This window comes from Anser brachyrhynchus (assembly GCF_964034855.1).
Source record: "Anser brachyrhynchus genome assembly, chromosome: 1".
Taxonomy (NCBI): Eukaryota; Metazoa; Chordata; class Aves; order Anseriformes; family Anatidae; genus Anser; species Anser brachyrhynchus.
The window spans coordinates 16,050,945-16,075,495 of NC_137694.1; the positions used below are offsets into that span (position 1 = coordinate 16,050,945).

The 24,551-nt window shown below is 39.5% G+C and overlaps 1 protein-coding gene across 1 annotated transcript in view; it reads left to right on the forward strand.

The window, feature by feature from the left end:
• The window catches only part of SLC2A13 (solute carrier family 2 member 13), a 160,502-nt gene that overhangs the window by 113,915 nt on the left and 22,036 nt on the right, over positions 1-24,551 (forward strand). Inside the window, exons 5-7 of the mRNA XM_080561517.1 lie at positions 759-922; positions 5,067-5,187; positions 16,322-16,447. Of these exons, the coding sequence (XP_080417643.1) occupies positions 759-922; positions 5,067-5,187; positions 16,322-16,447 (411 nt within the window). The remainder of the gene's footprint in view (positions 1-758; positions 923-5,066; positions 5,188-16,321; positions 16,448-24,551) is intronic.

Below are 24,551 nucleotides of genomic sequence, written 5' to 3' on the forward strand. Positions count from 1 at the left end.
TATTCATCTGATCTCTGTGAAAAACAATAGAAGGCTTCCTTTTTTTTTTTTTTTCTTTTCATTTTGTTCATTTGAGTTATTTATGAGTTCCCGTTTGTGTGGAATGGTTGATTCATTTCAAAATTAAACAGAAACTTCTGTCAAACGCTCCTGTTTGGTGCAGATTCACATTCCTGCAATGTGGTGCTAACGCATTTCAAAACGATCATGTTCTGGCTAGACAGAAGTAATGCAGTGGAGAGTGTCAGGCAAGCTGGCGGCAGGGCATTTAAGCTGCAAGACCTAAAACCAGGAGTCTGGGAGGATTGCTTGCAACGTGTTGGATGCCATAGATTAGTTCTGTGTGACCTTTAATGAGAGTGAAAACATACTCAATTTTTGAGCTGTCTTTCCCTAGACAGTACACTGAGTTCTGAAATCCCACGTTTTGGCAGAAAAAAAAAAATAGAGCACAAAGCAGTGGCTGTGCGGATTTATTTAAATTAAAAATGCAAACCCCATTTCTAGCAGAACGTGACTGATCATAGGAAATACAAACAGCCAAGGCAACGGCAATTCACCTCCTGGTGTCCTTCAGCCAAAACTTCAGTCAAGCACAGGTTGTCCCTTGGTGTTGCCTGATTTCCCAGGGTAACTGGGTGTCAGCGTGTGGCTGCATATGCAGGAGGTCACGCCTAATATTTGTTACAATCTCTTTTGATTTACAGTCAGGAAGTACAATATGAGCCAAATTCAAATCAGTGGTGTCTGTCTTGCAGGTACTACAGTGCTACCATTTTGCAGATGTCTGGAGTTCAAGACGACAGGCTGGCGATCTGGCTGGCCGCCCTCACAGCCTTTATAAACTTCATTTTCACTCTCGTGGGAGTCTGGCTTGTTGAAAGGATGGGTCGCCGGAAACTCACACTTGGCAGCTTAACAGGTGAGTGCTTCGTGAGTGAATTGGGTCGGCCTCGTGGTAACAAGAATAAAACGAAGATAAAGTTTCAAGTGCTAATTTTATCAAAGTAATCCTCTTCAAACTAATGATGTTGACCCCTGTCTCCTTGCTGAAATCCTGTAGATTTTCAAGAATAGTAATACGGTACCACAGCCAAGAGCTGGTTATAAAAATAGAGGTTTAGCATCTTATTTTTTCAGGTGCAGTTTCTTTTTCAAGCTATGTTTGATAATGTCTTTACTTAGTTTTTTATACTTTTTGTTTGTTTGTTTTGGTGCAAGGAATCAAATGCTTGGAACTTCACAGCTGGTTAGTTTTTAGGTCTCATGTACATCTGCAATATGCAATTTCTGGCTCATTAATGTGAATTCAGAACATTTTATTAAGAACTACTGGAGAAAGCATATCACACAACCGTCGAAGTATTTTTTAAAAAGTAAAGCAGTTCTTTGCATGATTATTTCAAATGCAATACAGTCAGTGCATTACCTGCATTAATGCGACTGTAATTGGTCTCTTGCGTGAGGGACAAAATCACAGAATTCTGAATTTCCGCATTTTGTCCGAATATTCAAACACCGTAACTCGGTGATGCAGCCACCTCTTAGGAGCTGGAAGGGCAGAGCTAGCAGTCGTGCCTACACTCAGCAGCATCCTGCTGCTTACCCGGACCGTCCCTGCTTGTGCCCTTGTAAGTGCCCGTTCTGGCTGAAGCAGGTACCTGGCCCTGGCTGAACATCCAAAAAGCTCATCAACTTGCTGTTGATGCGACACGGCAGAGGGGGGACCACCTGCCAGGCCGCTGCCCATCTGCTGACCCCCAGGGACAGCCGTCAGTCTGCGCTCACAGCGTTGGAATGCGTTTATGTAGGCCCAACGCTGACTGCCGTGTTGTCTGTGGTCCAAACAACCGCACAAATTGGTGAATTAAAAGATGGGCTTTGGAGTCAGTTTGGTGTTTTTAAGTTATAATGAATCTGTATTTGATACCATCTTGATTTGGAGCCGAGACTCCTAAAGTTTTTTTAGGTTCCTGAGCTTGTGATCTAAGCTCAGAAATGTGGTCACACCAGGAGAGTAGTCCTGTACCATTCCCGGTACAGATTCCTCTACCATTCCCTGTACCCAACACCTTTTCCCTGTGGTACATGTGCGTTTTCTTGTCTTTCTGGGAAGTGCAAGCCTCATGACATTCTCCCTAGACTTGTTTTGTGGGTGCTGCCTCTCGTTAATACTCTATTGGAATGGAGTATTTACGCATTAGGCCCTCATACCTAATATGTGTGGCCAGCCCCTCGGGGGTACATTGCTTGTCTGGAACCAGCATATAGCTTTTATTCCCACATGGGCTTTCCATACAATCACAGAACTCCTTGCTGTTTGGCTCTCGTTGACATATTCAAAGGTTATAAGTTTGAAATGTAGATGCTAATGTGTCTTGTAAAGCATGAGTCATGGAACAGATGAGAAGATAGAAATAAGGCACAGGACTAACAAAGGAGAATAATGCAGTTAAAGGTCATTTGTTTATGATATCTGGACACAAAGTAATTAGTAATAAAATCCATGTTCCTTGTTCTGTGGTCAGTGGCCCACTGTCACTCTGCAGCATCTCTTGATCCATGCTGTGTTCGTACCGTGCTCTTTATCCTATGGTCTCTGCTTTAGGAAAATACAACACAAATAATGACAATAATGTAGCCAAGTCATCTCTCTGTGCTATTTAGAGTTTTTTTATGCAAGGGTTGACACAAACTTACGTAGTGGTGAGTATGATGTGCTTTACTCAGCAAAAGGGCTAAAATGATAATTACTGAATCTGCTGATGGATTTATTTTCAATAATGAGTTTTCTCATGTGATAAACTTAATATTTTAATGCTCTGTTTTGGTCTGTGTTTCTAAGGAAATTGACCTTTACATGGAGTTATTACACTGGCTGCTTTTCTGGTCTTTGCAGAAGCTGTATATGCCCATTTTCCATTATATGAAATGAGGGCAAAACTACTACCTTTGCCGGCTGCTGCAAGTTTATCCTGGCAACAGTTCTTCATCTTTCTTTTCCTCTTTTTCTTCAGTTTGTTTCTTTCTTCAAAGTTGTTCATTGTGAAATGTGGAGAGTTTGGCACAACTGCAGTATCCATTTCATCTGCGTTTTCCTTTTACTGCTTCAGCAACTGGCAATTTGAAAGCATGGTGCTAGTTGGGCGTTTGACAATTTTTATCTCTGTTTGTAGCAGAGAGGATCTAAAACGTCTTTGGGATATTTACCTTTTTTCATCTCAGTTAATGGCATTCTGTAATTATATGTTTTTGTTAATCTTAGACAAACTTTCCACAGAATGACAACGTATAATAAGCTTCATTCACCAGTTTTATATACTCGGTACTTTTCCAAAGAAATAAAGCATTTGCAGAGGTACTGTAACTGCGTGCTAGTGTGTTTGTTTAACTTGAAAGACAGACAAGGCATATTTAGAATGAATATAAATAAGATTATAGGTCCTGTCTAAATATATTTGCTATTTGGTTTATGGCATTTTGAAAGTACAGTAAATACAGAAAGTACAGTAGATCTAGTACAATATCATGCCCACCCAGAACACTGGGATTGTCAGCATGACTAGTAGTCATAGCAGTACAAAACCCAATTTAAAATAAATTGAAATTACATTTTATGGTGGATAGGTGCTTTCTCACAAGTAGTTTGTAACTGAGTTTAAGATCTTTGTTGCCTCGGTCTAAGTGAATGTGTGGTCCAGTAATCTTGAGTTCATGCATATTCATGCCTATTAGCCATGGCTGCTGCACAGACACATTCATGGTATCTTGGTGCTTAAGATATTATTTATTCCTCAGAAAAAAATAATCATACACTTGACGGGTTTGCCTGCTAGGAAACTTTTGTTTTTTCCCTTTTAGAGCACCATCCCTGGCCCATCCCCGGCCCATCCCCAAACTGCCAAAACAGTAAAAATCAACAAGTAAAAAACATGTACAAGAACGTATAATTTCTTAAAGAGTGGCAAGAGTGATATGCTGTATTTTTAATGCAGAGGCATTTTTAAAGATTTGCACAGAAGCATTTCTGAGAATTTCTAATGTACAGAGCAAAGGGTTGCTGAGGAGTACTTTTAATTGAATAGAGCATCTATTTTTGTGTGGTAATGGAAATGTTATTAAATAATCAGTAACCGACTTATAAATGCAGCTATAACTAGTTTTGTATTTTTAGTGTTGGTTGTCTGTACATCAGGATATACATGGTCTGTGGGACCTCTCAGAAGATGCCACAAGTGGCGAGTATACAAATAGATACAGGGGGCAGAATTAGATACCTCACCATGTAGCAAGGTGTAAATGTTTCAAGATGTCCAAGTTTGGGTTAGTTGCAGTACTCATAGTGATGAATTATATTAATTTCATTAAAATGATACAGCATATTCTATGTGTGTGACAAATCAGGTAGGAAAACTATGTACTGCTCTAATAATGACCTGTTTTACAAAGCAGGAATCCTGTCCATGCAGAAGGAATTTGCTGGGGTCAGGAGCTAACAGGTGGAGGGGGCTCTTCCCTAGCAGATTTGTTACATGTGCTGTTTGAAACAAGAAATTCAGAAATTGCAGTTGCACATTTTGGTGGCATTTGTATGAAAAGTCAAATTTCTCTCTTTTCACAAAGGCACGAAGAATTGATGAAACAGCTGATGCTATTTTCTATTTTACAGGAAAGCCTGCAAGCCTGGTAGTGGGAGGAAGTGTGATGATTTAAACGTCGCTATTAAATTTTACCTTTACAGCATTATTTTCAACACTGAAGAAGAATATATTAGTTTCTTCATGCAGTCTTCAATTCCACATGCCACAAAATAGTCTTGACCTGTTAATTTAATATCTGGACATTAAACTGAATGTACTTGACTTTAACATCTAACCTGATTCAAGATGGGGATGTAGCAAAGGGTATTTTTCTTGGATTCTCATCACAACTGCTCAGTGTAATGGCAAATGCTGTATGCATAATAATGGGGTGCTTTGCTTTCCCGAGCATAGCTTGGTTCAATAGAGAATTATTTCGTGTTCTCTGGAGAGAAGTATCACATTGTTCTTTATCTGTATTTTTAGGTACTGCTGTAGCACTCATTATCCTAGCTTCGGGATTTTTGCTATCAGCTCAGGTCTCGCCAAGAGTCACACTTAATCCACCAGATCCTTCACATCAAAACTCTACCTGCACAAAATACAGGTGAGATTTCATGATCATTCATCCAGTCTTCTTGAAGATTTTTTTCCAGTTAATTGAGTATTACAACCTCATGCAAGTAATGGACAAGTATTCAGACAGTCCAGTACAAGGGCCTAAGTTAAATCCCTAAAGTTAAAATCTTTACTTTCTTCAATAGAGAAAAATAGATTCTTTCCTTAAATACTCTGAATAATCCTTTGGAGTTTCTTGGATTAAATAAGGCAGGTAGGCACCAGACTACACACTTGAGATCTCCTCTGTTATATCAGACCTGCTGCAATTTATAGCAGACACAGTTTGGAGTATTTTAAAAGTAATTTGTAAAATATACATGCTGTTATTAGTCTACTCATAGATTTGTCATGTATAACATCTATGAACTGTTCAAAAGGATATGTTCCTTGCCTCTTGTTTTACTGAGCAAAATAATAATAATAATAATAATAAATCTTTAGAATAATGGTAATTACTAACAAATGTGATTTTTGTACAGTGAGTACAACATTCCTTTTGTATGCAGTTGTGGTTTCAAATAATATTACTTCTAAGGTGTTAGGAATGTGCCGTTTTCTATATTTTGTGTGTTTTTATTCTTGTGTGAGTGCTCTTACATTCTGGTAGGCTGGAAAACACCAGTGTCCTAACTGAGAGAGGAGTGGCTAAGTGGCTGAAGAAATTCTTATTTGTGTTGAAAATCTGCCTTGCATGTGCTGGTTGTAGACATAAATATCAAGAAATGAGCAGTACGCGTCTAGTTTCCTGGAGATATTGTTTAGAAATATGGTTTGTGGCTTTTCATATGATAGAACATTGACTCTAAGGAGCTGAAATTTTACAGACCCTGTGGAGGGCATGAAAGGTCTTCAAAAGAGTGTAAACAGATGCTAATAACTGCAACACTAGATACTACCAGATATGAGGATTGCAACTAGCAAAAACTGTGTTTTTCCTTGTTTGCTATTGCAGTGTCACCTATATTGCTATTTTTGAGACGTACCTATTCATCTTTTTCAAATGGCAAGTAAAATAATTAAAGGATGAAAAGGTGGAAAAAGCTTTCAAATGTTCTTGTTTAAGAATAAGATGATGTTAATATCAAGATGTCAAAAGGATTTGCCTAGGACTTCAGCTAACTGTTTGGATGGGATGTCTGTAGACAGTTGATGCACCATTTTCAGAACTCATTATTTGATATCTAATGAACATAGATGACTATGATATAACCTGAAACCTGAAACAATATATAAAACTGCATAGAAGAAATATGACTAGTTCATCTTAAGGAGTATAGAAAATTATTTGACACAGTTTTCATTTTCCAGTTAACCACGGCTAGTCAAACTTGGATTCACTGTGGCTTGCTCAGCATGTAATTCTGGACAAAGCCATGAAAAACTAAAGCAAGTAGTTCTAGGAAAGGCATGTTATTTAATTAGTTATTGGAATGCTTTAATCTGTCATGATTTCTGACATGGAAGAGAGCAAAAGCAGATATGGTAGAAAATCAAATGGTCTAACAAAGAGCAATAAATTAATTTAAATATTTGCATTTGGGAGTATTTTGAAAAAGAAAGAGCTTAGCTTAAAGATAAAAGTGAATATATAGGGGGAGTTAAGTCAATGACAGTGGCCTCTTCCTTTTTTATCCATGTTTTAGCTCGCTTTGGTGTAACTGCTGGTACCTTACATTGCTTAGCTCTGTACCTTGCAAGCCTTGAAGCGGTCGCAGAAGTTTTTGGAAAAGCAAAAGACAGCAGGATGTCAGAAGATCATCAAGTAATGTCACGTCCTTGTAGGCACTTTTAAATACGTGTGCCCCCACAAATACAAATAGTCCTCCAGCTAGCGGTGGAGCAGTGCTTCTCTGAGTGAGGTGCACTCACCAGGGTCTAAGCCCGTGTGCAGCATGGCCAGCTTGGAGTATGGGGGTGTTTCTAAATACAACTTTCCTTTGTCTCTGCCAAAACATATTTACAAGTTAAAAAGAACATCGTCAAAATGTATTTTGCTGACAGAAGTTTTGGTGATACTGTGCGGAGTAAAAATGCTTTGTATGTTTGCAGATCTGTTGGGTTCGAGTAAGCGTGGGTGTCCATAATGGAAGCCTCAGAGCTACTACAAACAGTCTGTTTGTTTGTTGTTCCCTTGATCCGTATTCCTCTGCACAGATTAATTTCTGCTGCTGGAATAACAATGAAGATAGAACAGACTAACAGATGAAGAACACAGCCACTGTTCTGAGAAATGCACCCAGGGCTTGAATACTACCTTCTGAAAGAGCCGTGCCATGCAAACAGATGCATGTGTGGTTTTTTGTTTGTTTGTTTGTTTGCTTTTTCAGAAAACAAACCAATAAGACTCTTTGCAAATATCAAGTAAAACATTTTCACTTGGTGTAAAGAAGTAAAATATCATAGATGAGCAACAGTCAAAAAATAATCTGTATATCCATGAAAAAATCAAATGTAATCCTTATTCATAAGGACATCGTGGAAGTAACGCAAATCCAGCAGGATCCTTGAGCACTGAAAGTCTCTTTGCATCCTCACAGGTGGCCCTGGGTGTGTGTCTCACTGTGGAAAAACAAGGTGAACACTCTCCTATGTACCACCCTTAAATCAAACTTAATTTTGCCACTCAACCCATACAGGTACAGGTGTTTGCAGTGTGTGACCTTTCTTTGATCTTCAGTAGAACAGCTGTGGCCTGTTATCCTTAAAGGGATACCTGTGGTCCCTTATCCTCAAAGCCACAGAGAAATTCAGAGGTAAAGTTGGGAGTACAAAACAGCACAATTCCAAAATTTATCATCTGAGAAATTAACAGATGAGCTGGCCGTTCCAGTTGTTTTCCCATCTGCTCAAAGCTCCATAAACATGCTCCCTTTTCTATGGGGGACTTGCCTGCGTCTAGAAAGAGGTCAAGTCGAGGGGACATGCAGTAACCATCTTCTGTCTTTTTCCAATCTTCAACAAATCAAAGGTGTGACCATCCACACCTTGCTTTGGGACAATGATCCATTTCTGGACAGTAGCCATTGTCCCATTTCCTCGTATTCTTGGCCTTTTTGTCTTCTTTCATTCAAGTGTCCGTCTCTTTTACTGTACTGCTTCAGGTTTGGTCAGCTGTACAAGACATAATGTGAACTTGTTCTGCTTAAGTAATGCTGCTCTGTGGAAATGGTATCTTCTGCACTGATCTCAGGTTAACCATGAGGCTCATACCCTAGGGAAATGCTACCTGTGAAGAATTTCCTCAGGTTCCTTCCTGATCTGATTGTCTTCAGAGTTCGATTAAAACAATCCAGGCAGCACCAGCTGGGCTGGGCACACAAGGATTCTCTTGTTCGTTTTTGAATTAGTCACCCTCACATGATTTGTGTTCCTGAGCTCATTGACCACTTACTTGCACGCCACTGAGATGACGACACCAGTGCTTAGTGCTGATACACATCATATTCAAGATAGCTAATAGACAGAAATAGGTATTTTCTTTATGAATTTAGCAAAAGTATTTTATTATGACCAGGACTGAAAAACTCAGCCCAGAAACTAAAACTGGTGTTACTGTATTAAATAGCTTTAATATACATAGAGTAAGTAAATACTCTATTAATAGAGCATTTAAGATAGAGAGAGTAAGTATATTAGCTATTGTACTTTATTTTTCCGAATTAACTCACTAACAATCTGAGTTATCTGCAAACTGGACATCAGGATTCTTCATACTGTTGCTATATCACAGAACCAGTATTTTTTATAATACGATTCTCATTTTATGTTTCCAGTGTCAAAATGACTGAGCTACTGGTCATTCTGATAACTCAGGACTGCAATAATAAGTATAGTAATGTGTTACTGCTATTAAGTTCAGAAGATTATGAGTATGTAAAGAGAGAAACTTTTCGGAATAATTTTGCCAGCTCTTTAGAAATGTCATTAAGATTCTGACAGACAGTTTATGCTGTAGAACTGTAGAATGATTGCAATATAGTCATGAAATTTATTAAATAGGTAGTAAGGATATATCAGTTAGTAATGCTTTTCCTTTTGCTGGTGTCTTATTCCTGTCAATCAAAACTTGTCATTTAAATTAAAAGTCATAGGGGATAGGCAGGACTATGTCAGTTACATGCACCTTTAATTTGAATGCAATTTGAGGAGAAAACTCCCCTCATCAACTTAAATACAAAAATCTGAAGAGCTACTCATCTAAAGTATAAATTCAGAAAAAAAAAATAATCTAAGACAAGAGATGGTTGATACTTATGTACAAGTAGATCAGGATGCTTTTTATGGAGTGTCAGCATCCAGCACAGAATCTGCTGTCAAGGCGCTTATGGTAGTAGAGGTGTAGCTGTGAGGACCTAAGCACTTAAGCAAAGTGAGGTTTCTAGAGAGTAGTTTCCTCTACTGGAGTATTGTAGGTAGGAAAAATGGATGAGCCATTGGAGTACTCCTCAAACCTAAAGCAGAAGCAGCAAGCACCAAGAAGCTGAGAACAGTTGCTCTATTTAAATCATGTTGCTTATTTCAGGCATGAGAGTTCTGGAAAAGAGGGTTTTAAGGAAGGTTTGGAGAGAACTAATATATTCGTATGTGGCTGGCATATCAAGAAGAGTAAGTATTTAAAACTCGTCTGAAACTTTCCCTAGGAACGGGTCACTGAGGAACAGTCTCAGTGGACTAGGTGGAGCAGGAGCCTGATCTGAAGATGCAAAGCATTGATTGTAGAGGAATGTAACTGTGACTTAGATCTGTTCAAACAGCTGTGTGGCGAGATACAGAATGACACGTAGAGTGTGAGTCTTGTGATTATAAAAGGTAGCTTTTCCCAGTGGACATCACTGATCAGATGCACACGTTACCGAAAGGACTGTCAGCAGAGCCCAGCAAACAAGCTTTTGTAGTTTGGTTTCTTGCAGTAGCAGGAAAGTGCTCCTGAAGTCCTGCTGGGTTTTTCTCATTCTTAGTTAAATATCATATTTCCTGTGTCCCAGATACGACAGCTTGAAGTAGTATCTTGCAGTTCCCAGGCATTTTAACTACTTAAAGCATCCCCCATATTTTTTGCAGAGTGATATTTAATCAGTATGTAATGGTTAGCTTTTGGAAGCAACCCGGGAATCATCAGAAGAATAAGGAAGTACTTGATTTCGTGCCTGAGGTGCAGTGAAGCATGTGCAAACAGCACTAGACCTCAAACACAAGCATGAGACAGTTTTAAACAAGGTCCTAATAGCTAACTGAATTGGAGTTTGTGTATAAAAATGAAGTAAGGGAGGTAGAGGGTTGTGTGCATAACCAATTTTGAGAGCAAAGAGTAAACATCAGGGCATGCCAGGTGAGATCAAAGATCCATCTAGCCTAGAACATGTCTCCAGTGTGACAAACAGCAAGCTGGGAAGAGTAGAAAAGAGCACAATCAAAGTGACATTGCCTTCCAGCCTGTGGTGATTTTCAGCTTGTGTTCTCTTTGGTGGCATTTGCTAATCCTCAAAAGATACTACAAGGCCCTTCTGTCCCTACATCAGGCATTTCCTGCCTAAGATGATATTTTATGTAGAACTGCCACAGTTCTACAAGGAAAACCTTGTTCAGAATTATGAAAACTTGCACCATGCAGAGCAGGAGTGGTGGGTTCAGCAGACATTCAACAGTGGAACTTCTTTTACGGAGAAGACAGTCGGTCAAGGGACAAGCGAAATGTCTTGCATGTTGTGAGTGTATCAGATTTTCACATAGAGCTACTACTTCACATACACAGGCTGACTGTGCAGCATGTGCTCAGTGCGACTGATGAATCCGATACAAGTGGAAAGAGTACATCACCATGAAATGTCCTTCTTTGTGAATGTCTTCTTACTCTGAGAGGCTGTTCTTGCTACCCACGTAGCACGATATTAGGAAATCCTGGAAAAGAACCATGTGGTCCACAATATATTACCAAGCTCAGTTTGCATTTCCATAAGTGGATGACAGGAGTATATTAATATAGTTTCCATAATTGGATAACAAAATACATAAGGCAAAGTTGAAGGTTCCTAGAAGTGAGGCAAAAGTGAAAATTGATAAATGTTTGAAATTAACAATTCAGAAATCAAGGTTCAGCCTAAAAAATATACAATAATCTGACAGAAAGAGCAGCAGCACTTACAGAACAAAGGCATTGGACAAAGGTCTCTCACTACTAAAGCACTCAACAAAAAGTGGCAAGGTGCAATTTGCAGCTCAAATTAAGAGACCCCTGAGAATTGTAGGAAAGCTGTATTTACAAGGTCATTTTACAAATGTAGAGCACAAAACACAATGGCAATCCAAACGTAAGTACGGAGTATTCTAAACAGCGGGGGGAGAAGCAATTGTGAACCTTTCATTGGCATCTGGAGGGTCACTTCAGCAGGACAGATTTTATTCAATCTTTTTAGAGACTGCACCAGAGGCTACTAAGCTACACTGTTAGGAAGAAAGGAAGCCAAAATTTCAGTATCAGGCAAGATGGGTACAGCTAGCTGATTAATAATACATCTATACACTTCAGTTCTCTCTGAAAGAGGAGGAAATTGTCATCTTTGGGATCAACCTGTAACCTCAGAAAACATTGGCAGGGCAGCCTGCTCCAGAGCAGAGCACCCTGAAAGCTGGTGGTGCTCGGGCTAACAAGAAATTGCCAGCACTTGAAGTTAGTGCTGTCAGGCTTTTTAAACGTCAGATATTCCCAACTGGTCAGATGAAAAGAACATAGAGCCTTGACTGAGTTGGCAGCCAGAGTGAGGAATTGCAAGCTTGGGGATATCTAGTCTCCTAACTGTCCATCACTTTATCAGTAAACGTGCTCTGACAATGAAGCAGGATCCCAGAAATCCCATTCTGTGGCACTTCCCAATACTTTGAGGGGCCAGGATACCAAGGCTTCTGTTCTGTAGACTTCATTCAGCTGAGCTGCAAACGAGCTGGACATCTTGGGACTTCTGGAGCCTTCTCTATTCGTTGTTCCTCCTCTCCACAGGCTGAAGCACCTGAAGTCTAGACACTTGCCTTCTTGTGTTGCCTGGAAGCCCAGCTGTGAGGGAGCCAGGCGCATTGTAAAACCTTCCTGCTGTAATGCTGCCTGGTTTCATCAAAATCAAATCATCTCTGCCAGATATTTCAGTCTTGATGAATTGACAGGCCGATTGAGAACCATCCTGTCTGGGAATTTTCAGCTGGCTCTTCACAAAGGAACCTGTTTGCAAGACACTACGTCGTAACCTTAACATGGGTATCAATATTTCATTGCAAAGAGCAAGAAACACATTTCCTTCCTATAATTGCATGCAAATGTCCTTCTTAACATAGACATCCTGGGTTATTCTGGTATGGACCTTTCAATGCCGTAATGGATCTGCAGTGTACATTTGAATACGTAGCAGTATTTCTATTTTCTATTTCATTATTCTGACATATAGTTGGGCATATCTGGGTAGCACTGATAAGAAGGTACATTTCAGGACAGGAAGGAGATCTGTAGTTGATAGTTACATATCAGTAAGTATTATATTATGCATTTCTTTTCCTGGTATATTATGCATCCTGATTTGTCTACATCACTCTGAGCATATATGTAAGAATATGTGACCAAGTTCAAACTGATTAAGTATTTCTATTTAGCAAATAGGAATGGGGCTTAAGTGAAGAAAAGCATAAGCCTCAAACTAATACATGTTTTATTTCCACTTTAATTTTTGGAGAAAGAGATTTAGAGCAAGCAGCTTCAGCACATTATTTTTTTCTGTTTTTAAATTGCTAATTTTTTTAAGAAAACATTCCCTGCTTATTTCAGTCTGCGTCTTCAGCAACCATTGCTCATTATTAACTGATACAGATTTGTTTACTTTTTTATGAGAAGCAGTTGTATTGATTCTATGCTGGAATTTTGGAGGAAAGAAACCCATTGTTCTCCATCTCGGAAAAAAATATGACTATCTGCCATGTCAAATCAACATAAAAAATTGGTATCAGTGCTAAAACAGAGCACGGAAGAAAGCTGGATTGTCTGGACAGCAACAACCTCGACAAAATCTGCTGGGAGTTAGATTTGAAAGGACTTCAAGTCTTTCTGTATATTAACATCTAGGTTTGTTTCCTCTGACATAAATTGGTCTTGTCTCCTAAAGTCAAATCCTGAACTCCCTATATCGCTAACAATAAAAAATCTTAACACAAAGGGTTTTTTAAATGTTTGTCATTTAACTTTTCAGTCTGAAAGACAAGCTTCAGAAAAGCTGCGGAAAATAACCAAGCTGTGGAAAATAATAATTTTAAATTACTTAAGCTGTTATGAGTAACTATAACCTCTGACATTTTGGCATCACATGAAATGCAGCAACCTTTATTATGTTGAACGCCAACTGCAAGACACAGTTATGCATACTCAATAAAGCCTGAGGAGCAGCTGAACTAACAGCCCTATAGACAGCCACTGGGATCAATAGTCGCATTTTTTGATTTTTTACTGGACTGACGGGTGGGAAAGGAGGAATAAATGAGATACCTTCTACTTCACAATTGACCGGTTACCAGTACCCAGCTCTGTATGTGGCTTTATGGAATTATCAGTAAAGTGAGCCCGGTAGGACACAATAAAGAGTGCACAGTTTAGTCCTGTCATTCTTCTCATGCTTTGATTTTTGTGAGGACACTGAAGTAAATGATGAGGCATCCTGTCCCTGTTCTGTTCTCCCTGGGCAACACCATCAGAGTGATACCCATCATCGTGTCTAATTGTCATTCCTCTGCATTCTCGTGCCTTGCTGATGTTCTGGCTGGTGCTGTGCACTTGGCTATGTTGCTGCTTGAAGACCCGAGAAGAATAAATCTAGAGAACCCTGAATCCTGAAATTTTCCTGAGACAGTTGTTGCCTACAATTGACACTTCAGTGTGTCATGGTTTGCACATGATGTTCACATTAAATATAATTTACATATAGTTGACTTGAAAATCCACTACCTCCTTTGATAGCATGCGGTGTTCGGAAGTGGCTGCTTTCCATGCCGGGGAGGCATGCTGCATGTACTAGCAACCTGAGTCTTTTTAACAATTCATGTTGTTAAAAGATACTTTGGTATACAACATAAATTGGTTGGAAGGTGTTTTACGATATTAAGATCATATATTAGCATATATTAGCATCGAATATAAAATAATTTATTAAAAATTTATGAAATAAAAAAATACATTATTTTTTAATCTGTAGTCTTCTGTACCTGTCAACTGTGTTGGTTGCTGTCCATTTTTGTCCTAATATTGATTAATGAAATGCAACTAAGTTTCTCTAATATAAGATCAGAGTGGTCCTTTCCTTTCATAGTTGATAATTGTAGTTACATTTTTCTCATCTATGTTTGCGAGAGAAGAAATAAATGCTTACTACTATCAGATGATATGATCGACTTCTGCATGAAAGTTTTGTTTCATCTCCATTATAAAAATGATTTCTGCAGTTTATATCTCTATTAATAAGAGCTAATGTAGTTTTTCCAATTTAAAAAAAAAAAAGAAGAGCAAGCTGTTCAAACCTGGATTTGACCACTCATTTGTGGAAGAGTGAGGTGTACTTAAAATACATTTAGTTTCTAAAGAGCAGACAGTCTGGAAATTCTGCAATAATTTGATAATTTAGAAAGCTCCCAGTGTCAAAGAGCACAAAATTCTTAGATTTCAGAGAAGTAGGAAAATGCATAGTTCAAATGAATACATTGTTTTAATGCTTTCCTGGACTCTTTCTTGCCAACTACCGTACAAACTGGCCTGATTATCACACTTTTAGAAACATCTTAACAAGGAAAGTTGGAATTACTAGATGTTAAATATGCTTTCAGACTTTTAAAATCTGTATAATCTGCTTTACTGATTTAGTTTCTTGTGACTTCGTTATGCAGTTACTTTTACTTTTGCTAATAACAGTATAGTAGCTGAAGCAGATCATTTCTTCATTCACTGAGTCATTGTTATAGATGCACACTCAGAATTATTAGAATTATTTCCTTGGTTTTGTTGTTGCAGGTATATATGTTGAAGGTATTTTGGTCACCTTAATTATACATTTCCAGATTATATATTTCAAAGTTTAATTTTAATTTAAAATTTACAAGTTTGCTCCACATTATAAAGTTTCTTATGCTTTTATTTTTAAACCCTAAAGTTGTCCCTTAGAATATATGAGGGACTTTACTGATGAGAATGTATCTCCAAGTTTCAGATGGCTTCTGGGAAGCTAAACACACAGGTAGTTTAACCACAGTAGCAATGGTCTTGAGCATTTGTAAGTTCCTTGGAAGCTTCTGCCAGAAGCTTTCAGATAACTTGCACTGTATGAAGAGTTCTGGAATGTCCTTGTAGTTTACATGCCTGAATCCCACTCCATTTGAGGTAGGTTTTAGATTGATACCCTAGTGAAATATCTGTAGGGCTTTTGGCACCTAAGCTCCCAGTAGGGTCAGTGGAGACATGGTCATTGTAGTCAATGGAGTCTGAAGAAGAAGTTTACTGCCTTGTCGCTTGAGTCACTCACAAGACTGCACTGACCAAACTTTGCCTAAAATGTAAGCATTTCTTGCTCCTTGAGAACCCCAAGGAAATCTGAGACATCTGCATGGAGCTGGCAAGTGTGATGCACAGGAATGATCTCCAAGAGCACTGCTCACTGCCATGAGGGGCAAGCAGGATGTATTTTTGGGCACTAGATGCCTGTATGTGAATTGACTGCACTCTGTCCGTTAAATATAATGGGAATTCAGTGCCTGAGTTCTCACACAGAGGCGCATGGTGTCATATTTCAAACTGACTCCCACATCCATATGTGCCCAAATCCTGGTTGTTGTTTTTTAAATTAAAATTCATTCTTTGGGTGAATTCTTCTGCAGTCTGATCAAGATTCATTGGGAGCTTTGCAACTGGGCTCACCCTTTGCCAAAACGTGGTAGAGAAGAAGGAGAAAGCTATTTGTATTCTGTTTTGGGTAGTTTCTATTATCTTGTCTCCAACACTGACAACTTGACTATGTGCATCCCAGGAATGATTAGGTGGTGCTCTTGGCTTTGACATGTACAAATAAATAAAGTCTTCCTAAAGTATTTATTTCTTTCTCTTTCAGTTATTGTAATGGATGTATGTTAGATCCAGACTGTGGTCTCTGCTACAAATTGAATAAATCAAGTGTTGTCGAGTCCTCGTGCATCCCTGTTGATAAAGATTCTACAATGAAAGCAGCTTGGGGCAGGTATGTCACTTTTCAAGATTTTCTGGTCTTATGATCTACTGACTGTGTATTTTGCGCTATTGAGAACACTTTTTATCACCAAATGTTACTCTTAGGATACTCTGGAAGAAAAAAATAGTTTAGCTATGTAAAGGAATGGGCAATTACATTCTATCAAATATTCTAAATAAAAGCCTTCACCCTGGTGTGTGCAGCCAGCTCTGTCCCTTAGAAAGTATGGCAAAAGTGTACTAGCAATTATTTAAATTAACTTTTCCCTAAGGTTTCCATTCATTTGAAGTGGCATGTTCCCTAGATATACATTTAAAGCCTTCTGAGTTAATTTTCTTTTTAAATGCTTTAATTAAGCCACACTTTTAATATTGGCCTATTAAGGAAAACTAGTTACTCCGCTGAAGAATCTAAAATGATAAAAATCTGAAAAGTTCAAATTGCCAAAAGCATGCTTTGCAGCCACAGATTTCTGTGCTGGGCTTAAAGTGAGCATCATGGTGTACGTTGTACTTGGGGTGTAAAAATGTGTGAATTCACAGAAAAAGTTCCAACATAACTGCAAAATATATCACACCTCTTTTTCTTAGGCAGCACAAAGATTCCCTGTGAAGTCACAACAGTTTTCAGGTTTTCTAAAATATTGACTGTTCTTAAGGAATGACTTTATGAGATGGATCAAAGTCCTGTAAGGGCTTTATCAATACTTTAAAATTGATCAGGGATAAGATTATTTTTAAAATGGTTCAATGCCACAATGGAATCGTGTAATTATTGCTGATAAATGTGTAATTACAGCTGATAAAACCTTCTTGCCATATCTTATCTCTACCACCTAAACACCTCTAAACATACTTGGGAAATATGCAAAAAATTGTGTGGTAGTTTGGGCTTTTTTTTTTTTTTCATATGTGTTTCTCAGAAGTTAAGTCTAAGTATCTTAGTGGTAGTGAGTCGTATTTGACAGAGTTTGGAAGGTATGAAGATATCAACTAGTTGTGAAATCATTAATTTAAAATTACTCTAAAACTGCCCTCCTTTTGATTTCAATACTGGTAGGGTGTTATGCCTCATGGCTCATTCTATATGCAGAAGAGGGTAGCTTGTGTCCTTTGTAATCCTATTTTAAAAGTACTGTGATCATTTTGTGGCAATTACTGTTCGTAAATAAAAAACTGAAGACTACAAAAGCTCATCCCTCTTGCATATTCTGTGACTGTCTTCAGTTGTACAAGATACAACATACCTTGCATATTACCTAATATCCTGATGTGCTCAGCAGCACTTGGACTCTCACGTTTGTCAGTTAACATATGTCTTCATCAACACTCATTTCATATATGCTGTAGTTTTGAGTACCATGTCTGTACTTAGCAAAATCATAAAAGCATGCGCTATGACATAAATGGAAGCATAAACTTGTTACGGATAGTTGATAGATAAGAGTCGAACTTTATTTATTAGGCAGTCTTATATAACATGTAGTAAATGTAGGCATCAGTAATCCTTTTATATTCATGATTCAGTCTCACAGCTCCTTGTTGTACGGCCTACTGGAGCAAATTAGACAGGAAAGAAGAAATACTTCCATTTCGAAATGCAGATTTAAATATTTACATCTTGTACAATAATTCCATAGTATAAGGACCTTGTTCAAAATCTTTCAAGCAAAATCTCTACACTTTTAAATTTGTTATATTGGTGGTCATTAGAGTGAAATTCCTGCCTTGAGAAATAAATTCAATGAAATAACTGTATTTCTTTCTCCAAAGAGTATGGGTTCATCCCCATTTCTAGTGTTTAATTCATGAATTTCTAATCTTGTCTCCACCTGGTCTGTGTAGTCAGGAAGTTTTCTAGCAAGCTGGTCCTTCAAGCTGTGAAATGCCAGGTGGTACCTTCTGTTCCACACCCTGTGGGACAGGCATGCATTTTCCCTCCTTCTTCTCCTCACAAATACATGTACTTCTACATAACAGTCCACAGATCTTGACTTCCAAGGGTTCACATCACATACTCCTCAGCTCCGGTTCCTCAAATGCTGAGTCTGCTTCACAGCGAAATCGGTCCCACAAAGAGGATTTCTTCTCCAACCGAGAGGACTGCAGCCGTAAAAACCATGTAGTTACATTTTCAGTTGTTCAGAGCAGCAGGAATCTGTCTTTCTGCCAGCATAGGGAGCACAAGTGCCTAAGGCGAACCAACTGCACTGGTGAAGAACTTACGACTGCGCTGATGCTAGATATTGCAATCCCTTCGTTTCAGAGTTATGTTGTCACGAGCTAGATTTACAGAAGTGGGTATTTAAAAATAAATGGCATTTTTATGATCAGAAACTAGTTCAATGGTTTAAAAGATGATTTTCTGACTTGTGAACATCTGCTACAGATGCGGTGCCACATGCAGCCTCTTTGTAACTCCTGTGTATTTTGCTGGTTTAATGCCATCCAGGACTGACTGAATGTGTTTTAATGTCTTAAAACCTCCAGAATTAATTCTGGCCAATTTCTTTGGCTAAAAATTTTGCTGAGGGGAGGAGGAAGACCTGGGCTATTTGTCTGGGATCTGTTGGACCTCGGTTTGCCTGGGTATTAGCAGAAGCAGCAGCTCTGGCCACCTTCCATGATGCCGGAGGTTCAAAGAAATGGCTTCTGCTGCACTCGTGTTAACGGTGCCATGCAGTGTGTTTCCCTGCTCGCGTCTTCTTTATGCTTTTCATGCTGGAAAGATGGGAGCAGCAGCCATGGACATGCATATGGTCACATCGTACAATGTACCTGCAGCCACGTAACTCTGCAGCCACTGTAACCCCAACCACACTGACATGCACTCAGGGGCTTGTCTGAACAGATGTGTAACCCACCAGCCAGGTGAGAGGTGCTCAGAGGCACCAGGAGAGATCTCGTTGTATTTTTTTACAGCGCTCCACAGCCTCACAAACTGACAGAGAAAGCCCTTCTCTTTGTATGTTTATAGCTTTGCACTGCTCTGCTCTTCCCAGTTGGTCCCAAGGTACTTCGATAACGCTGACATAACAGGCAATGTTTTGACTGTTATCTTAAAATACAGTAATGCTTTTTTATTTGCAAGAAGTGCCAGCCTTGTGTACTAGACACCACCTCTATTTTTTGTTGTTGTTGTTAATCATATTTATTCAGTTACAGTATGTTCTAAATTGAGAAGTTATGGGGAGGGGAGGGGAGAGGAAGGAAGGGAAAAGGAGGGGAAAGAGCAGAGATTTCAGCCTCCTGTGGCTGCCAACAAGGCTGTTTATGTTGCTGTGGGTTGTCATAGGAACCAAGGGAGACAATTAGACCATGCAAATGTTTTTCAAGAAGAATATAGCATTTTGGTTCTTTTGAATATAGAGAACTCTGTGGCCAGCAGTGGCTCCAGGGGAGGAAGGATGCTGTGGAAATAGTGTAAGAATAAATCAGACCAAGTCCAAGCCTGGCCTTGAAGCAGCACGGGTAGTGCACAACTGGTACACTTGCGAGATCATACACGTAAGGCAAAGAGAAGAGAATTTTTTTGTTGTTGTTATTTAATCGGTTACATAAGCCTGACTCTCATACTGGGATAACACACAGAGGAGCATCTTGTCTGCCTCACCGGCACAGTCAGTGCTTCGCAGCCCGTGGCATCACTGAATCAGTTAACAAACAACGGCTGACGTGCAAACCTGGCTGCCTCCAGCTCTGCCCAGGGACATATAAAGGATGGTTTCAAGACAGTAAGCGAGAATATTCTTAAATTATTCACTTTGTAATAAAAAGAGAAGAGCTGCATCTTCTCTCGCGGTGTGATTTGACGTTCTGTGTTGGGACTTTGTTTTCCAAGGTCTGCAAAAGTTTTGTGTTTGGCAGTTCTGGACGGCTGGCAGTTCTGTGCTCTTCATGAACATCATATTATAAAATCCCTACGGAGCTGATAAAAAAAGCATTATCTTGGTGTTACAGATGGGGATGTGATGGGAAAATTGCAATACACAGCTCGGGTGGCACGGCAGAGGTCATAAGCAGAGTCAGCTCTTAGTCAGTGCTGAATGTGGAGGAGATTGCATTCAATTCTGCACTTTCACAGCATAAACCAGGATCTAGTTCTTCCCCACAACTTCAATTACTCCCCCAGTACTCTCAGAAACCTTGAAACTTCTCTCTGTGTATAATTGCAATAACCCTAAAGGCCAGCCAAGAGTGCTCTGGAAGAAACTTTAAATTGCATTAATATTCTTACAGCTGAATGAATGACCGTGGAAAGAAAGGAGCTACTAATACTGCCTTGACATGACATTAACCTTGACATGAGGATATTGTCAGGACCACAGTAGGCCCGCCACTGCGAGCTAAAAGGCTCTCATGAGTGACTCTGAGCAATCTCCCTCTGGGGAGAAAGATGTTGACTTTATACAGTAAACAATGATGAAGAAATAATAACATCATCTGCAGATCAGAGGCGAGCCTAGAAGCCATCCTGTCCGCAAAATTAGCTGGCAGGTCTCCACAGTCCCCTGAGGAGGACGACTGGGAGCAGAAATCTATAAAGGGAGAAGAGCTGAGTGATTTGCTTTCTTCTGCCATTTTTATTAACTTCGTTAGGGGAACATCTTCCTGCCACGGGAGTTTAATGGTTGATGGAGAATTCAGCTTTTGTATTTACAAAAATTCTCCTCGCCGAGGACATTGGGTATGGAGGTGAAAGGAAGCAGAGCTCTGCCTTTGGGAAGCCCTCACTTTTTGGTGTCCACTGCTCTCTTAAGCTCTTCCCTTCGATGTGAAATAAGTGGTGTGCTTACAGATGCCGTGTTGCTCTGGGCCTGGTGCTCACGTCCATCAGTTTTTGCATAGCTGTGCCTCAGAAACCTGTTCTGGGGAAAACTGGGTTTCAACTGCATGGGCAATGCAAGGGAGCTGATGTGGCAGCTAAATCCTTCAGGAGAGTTTCCACCGCAGGAATGTGCCTCGTGGCCTCAGCATTCGAGCCTGGACGCTGACTAGATTCCAGTGGTTTACAAGAAAAAAGAGGAGTTCATTAGCTGGTTTCTCAGACAACAGCCTGGTTTATGTCCACTGGGGGACGTGCCAGTCTGTCACAGCCTTGTAAATATTCTGGAGAGTTTTAAATCCATCCTGTGCTGCCTGTTGTCTAATCCATAGCAGATGAAAGTGATAAAAGTTATAAGAATGTTTTTTTCTTTGGAGCAATGTTAGATTTTTTCCTGAAAATATCAGGTCCATTTTGCTGCTTGTAAGTGAAGAGACATAAATGCTTTCCTTATACTTGTGTTGCTACTCTCTATCTTTTGCAGATGCTTTTGCAGTGAGACAAGTCCATTAGTAAAAGTTGCTGTGACTTCTTTACTAATACCAAAAATATGTGTGTGTGTCTTCACGCAGTTAAAGACTGAGACCCTATTTTCAGGACTTGGTTGGGCGGGGAGGTACAAACCTCCCCTGTTCCCACGGGCAGGCTGGCAGCAGAGAGCGCTCCAAGGATGAAGAACTCCTCTGTCCACATGTAGACATTGCTTCTTCTGTGGTGCAGGAAGGACTGGTGGAGGATTTTATTTCTGAAATGATTATTTAGAATCTTTCTGAAAGGGCTTGTATGGGAAAGTGTTACCAAATTCACCAGCAATTAGAAGAGAAACTAGTATTTCTCTTACAAAGTCTTCAGAATGGTAAGGATTATGCATAGGATTGTGGTTCTCACATTTGTAAAGTAGAAATGTGACAGAGGGAGTAAATTGCTTCAGGGAACTGGCAAGATCTACAGAATATTTACATCTGTGTGTAGATCAACATTGCTGAGAAGAGCCGTCATTATAACCAGTAGTCTTAGTAAAATTTCTGGCTGGACCATGCTAAATGTTTACTAAATTGAAATACTCATCACTGCGCTGGGAGCCAGAACACAGAATCCCCCCCACTCCCTCCAGGTATCATTTAAGAAAGAAAAACAAAATAGTTGTAGTTTCAAATAGAATTAAATTCTGATTACATTCACCATTTGCCAGTAAGGATGGAAACGTGGAACAGCAGGGCCTCGGCACACGGTGCTCTTTGTCCTCTTTGATTAGGAGGACATCCTTCAGGGTAATAATATCTAATGTAAGTTAGTGAGGTGTGTGGAAACAGAAATGAAAGAAAGGTCTGAAACTGATTACAGTCTTTGTCGGTGGAAAATCTGAGAACGAGGTCTTTTCTGGGAGGGGGGTGTTGGCGTAATCACCGTGGTTATGTGGCATGGAGAGGGGTGGTTCTTGAGAGCTAGGGAGGCAGAGGAGGAACGTTAGAAATCTTGTGTGCTTATTTTAATGCTAATGGCCAAGGGCAAATAGGAAGAACAGGATAAAGTGATGCAGAATATTGTGTCCTCAGCCGCAGATGAAGCCTGTGCTCTCGGTGACGCAGGAGCAGGTAGCGAAATGGATGCAATTTTAATCTTCTGATCCTCTCAGCCACTCTTCCCCCTCAAATCTTTAAGGCGCCGTGTTTTTAAGGTCTTTTAAAAGGAAATTATTACATGGTGGGCCTGATAACTTTGATCAGATCTTTTTAAGCATTTAAAAATATGGTGAAATCTAAATATCTACTTAAATAATTTAAATGAGGTTGGAATATTGTTGTAACCCTAACAGAAGATACAATCTCTTGATGATTCTTTTTAATGTTGGGGGGGAGCATTTTTTATAATCTCATTTTATGAAATTATATGATTTTTGACTGCATCTAATGCCTGAAAAATTAAGGTCCTTTTTATATTGCATCTGTATCTTAGGTCTGAAATAATAAGCAGAGCAACATGATAATCTAAGCTGAAACTGTTTATGTTCCTTTAGGGTAATTACTTGGGAATTACTATTAATAGCTCTTAACTCATTACATCTACTCAACCAATGGCAAATTCTGGATGCAGGAAAGGAAGGACAAAATCCACGCCTTGTCAGTCCTGTTGTGAAGTTCTGATTCTGGAAGCATTTAGTTTATTTGCTGAGGACAACATTCATTTGTTGGAGACATCCAGCACAAAATAGGATTTTAAAGCAGGTCTGCTTAGTTTGAAATGTCATTTGGGCATTTGTTCTCTACCTGCTCGTTGATATTGCAGGTTGCTGCAAGATCTTAGTCTACCCTGCTTCCAGATCTGAGTCTACGTTACTATTTAAGAGGCATTTTGAAAGGAAACAAGGAAAAGACAGATCCTGACAGCTGTTTGGGTTAGTTGCTGTAGCTACCACTCAAATGGCGTAGCACTGAGGCTACTGGAATGGAAAAGCAAAAGTGGCCCTTGTGCTAAACCATTCCCAAATGCTGTTTTATGTCAGTAAAAATGTGTTACAGCTATTTAAATGGAAAATATGTTTGAGTCACTGCTCTTCATTGCTTGAAAGTGGTCCAAGGAAGAAGATGTTGCAGTGTCTAAAATCTGAATTCACATCCTGTTGAAGTAGAAAGCATCCTGGTTATTCCAGCCAACCTCTGGTTGGCTGAGATGGGACTAGAAGGAAAATAATCTTGTTTCCCATTTAAAAAGCTTTCAGTTGACAAAGGAGATAGATAGGACAGGAAAGGGAAAAAGAGCATGCCAACATCCATGAGAGAATTGCCAGTCTCATGTCAAGGTGCTTAGACTATATGGACGATTCCTGCAGCCGCTTTCTCACTCTCTTACAAAATGTGCATTGGAGGAAAGGATCTTTTCTCGCCTGTCGGAGCCTGCTGCTGGTTAGCTTCTTCAGCTGCTCCTCTTTGCAGGGGCAGATGGAAAGGCCCTGCCTCACCCTGCTGCCTCTCCTGGGAGCACAGCAGGGAGCTGCCCCTGGGAGAGGGCTGGGAAGTTCCCCTTCTGCCTTGGAGCCGGAACAAAAAGGACTGCTTCACATTTTGAAGCACGTGGATTTTTATTTTTTTTTTTTTTCTGGGAGAGGAATACTGCCAGTAGAGGTTTTTCACGTGTATTCACTAATGACTCTGAAATTCAGATTTAAATAAATCAGTGAAAATTGTCTCAACAGATTTTTTTTAGGTTATTACACTCTGAATTGAATTTAATAAATATATTTTTTCTTTTATTTTTCCTCTCTTTTTTTTCTTTTGAGGAAAAAGACTGT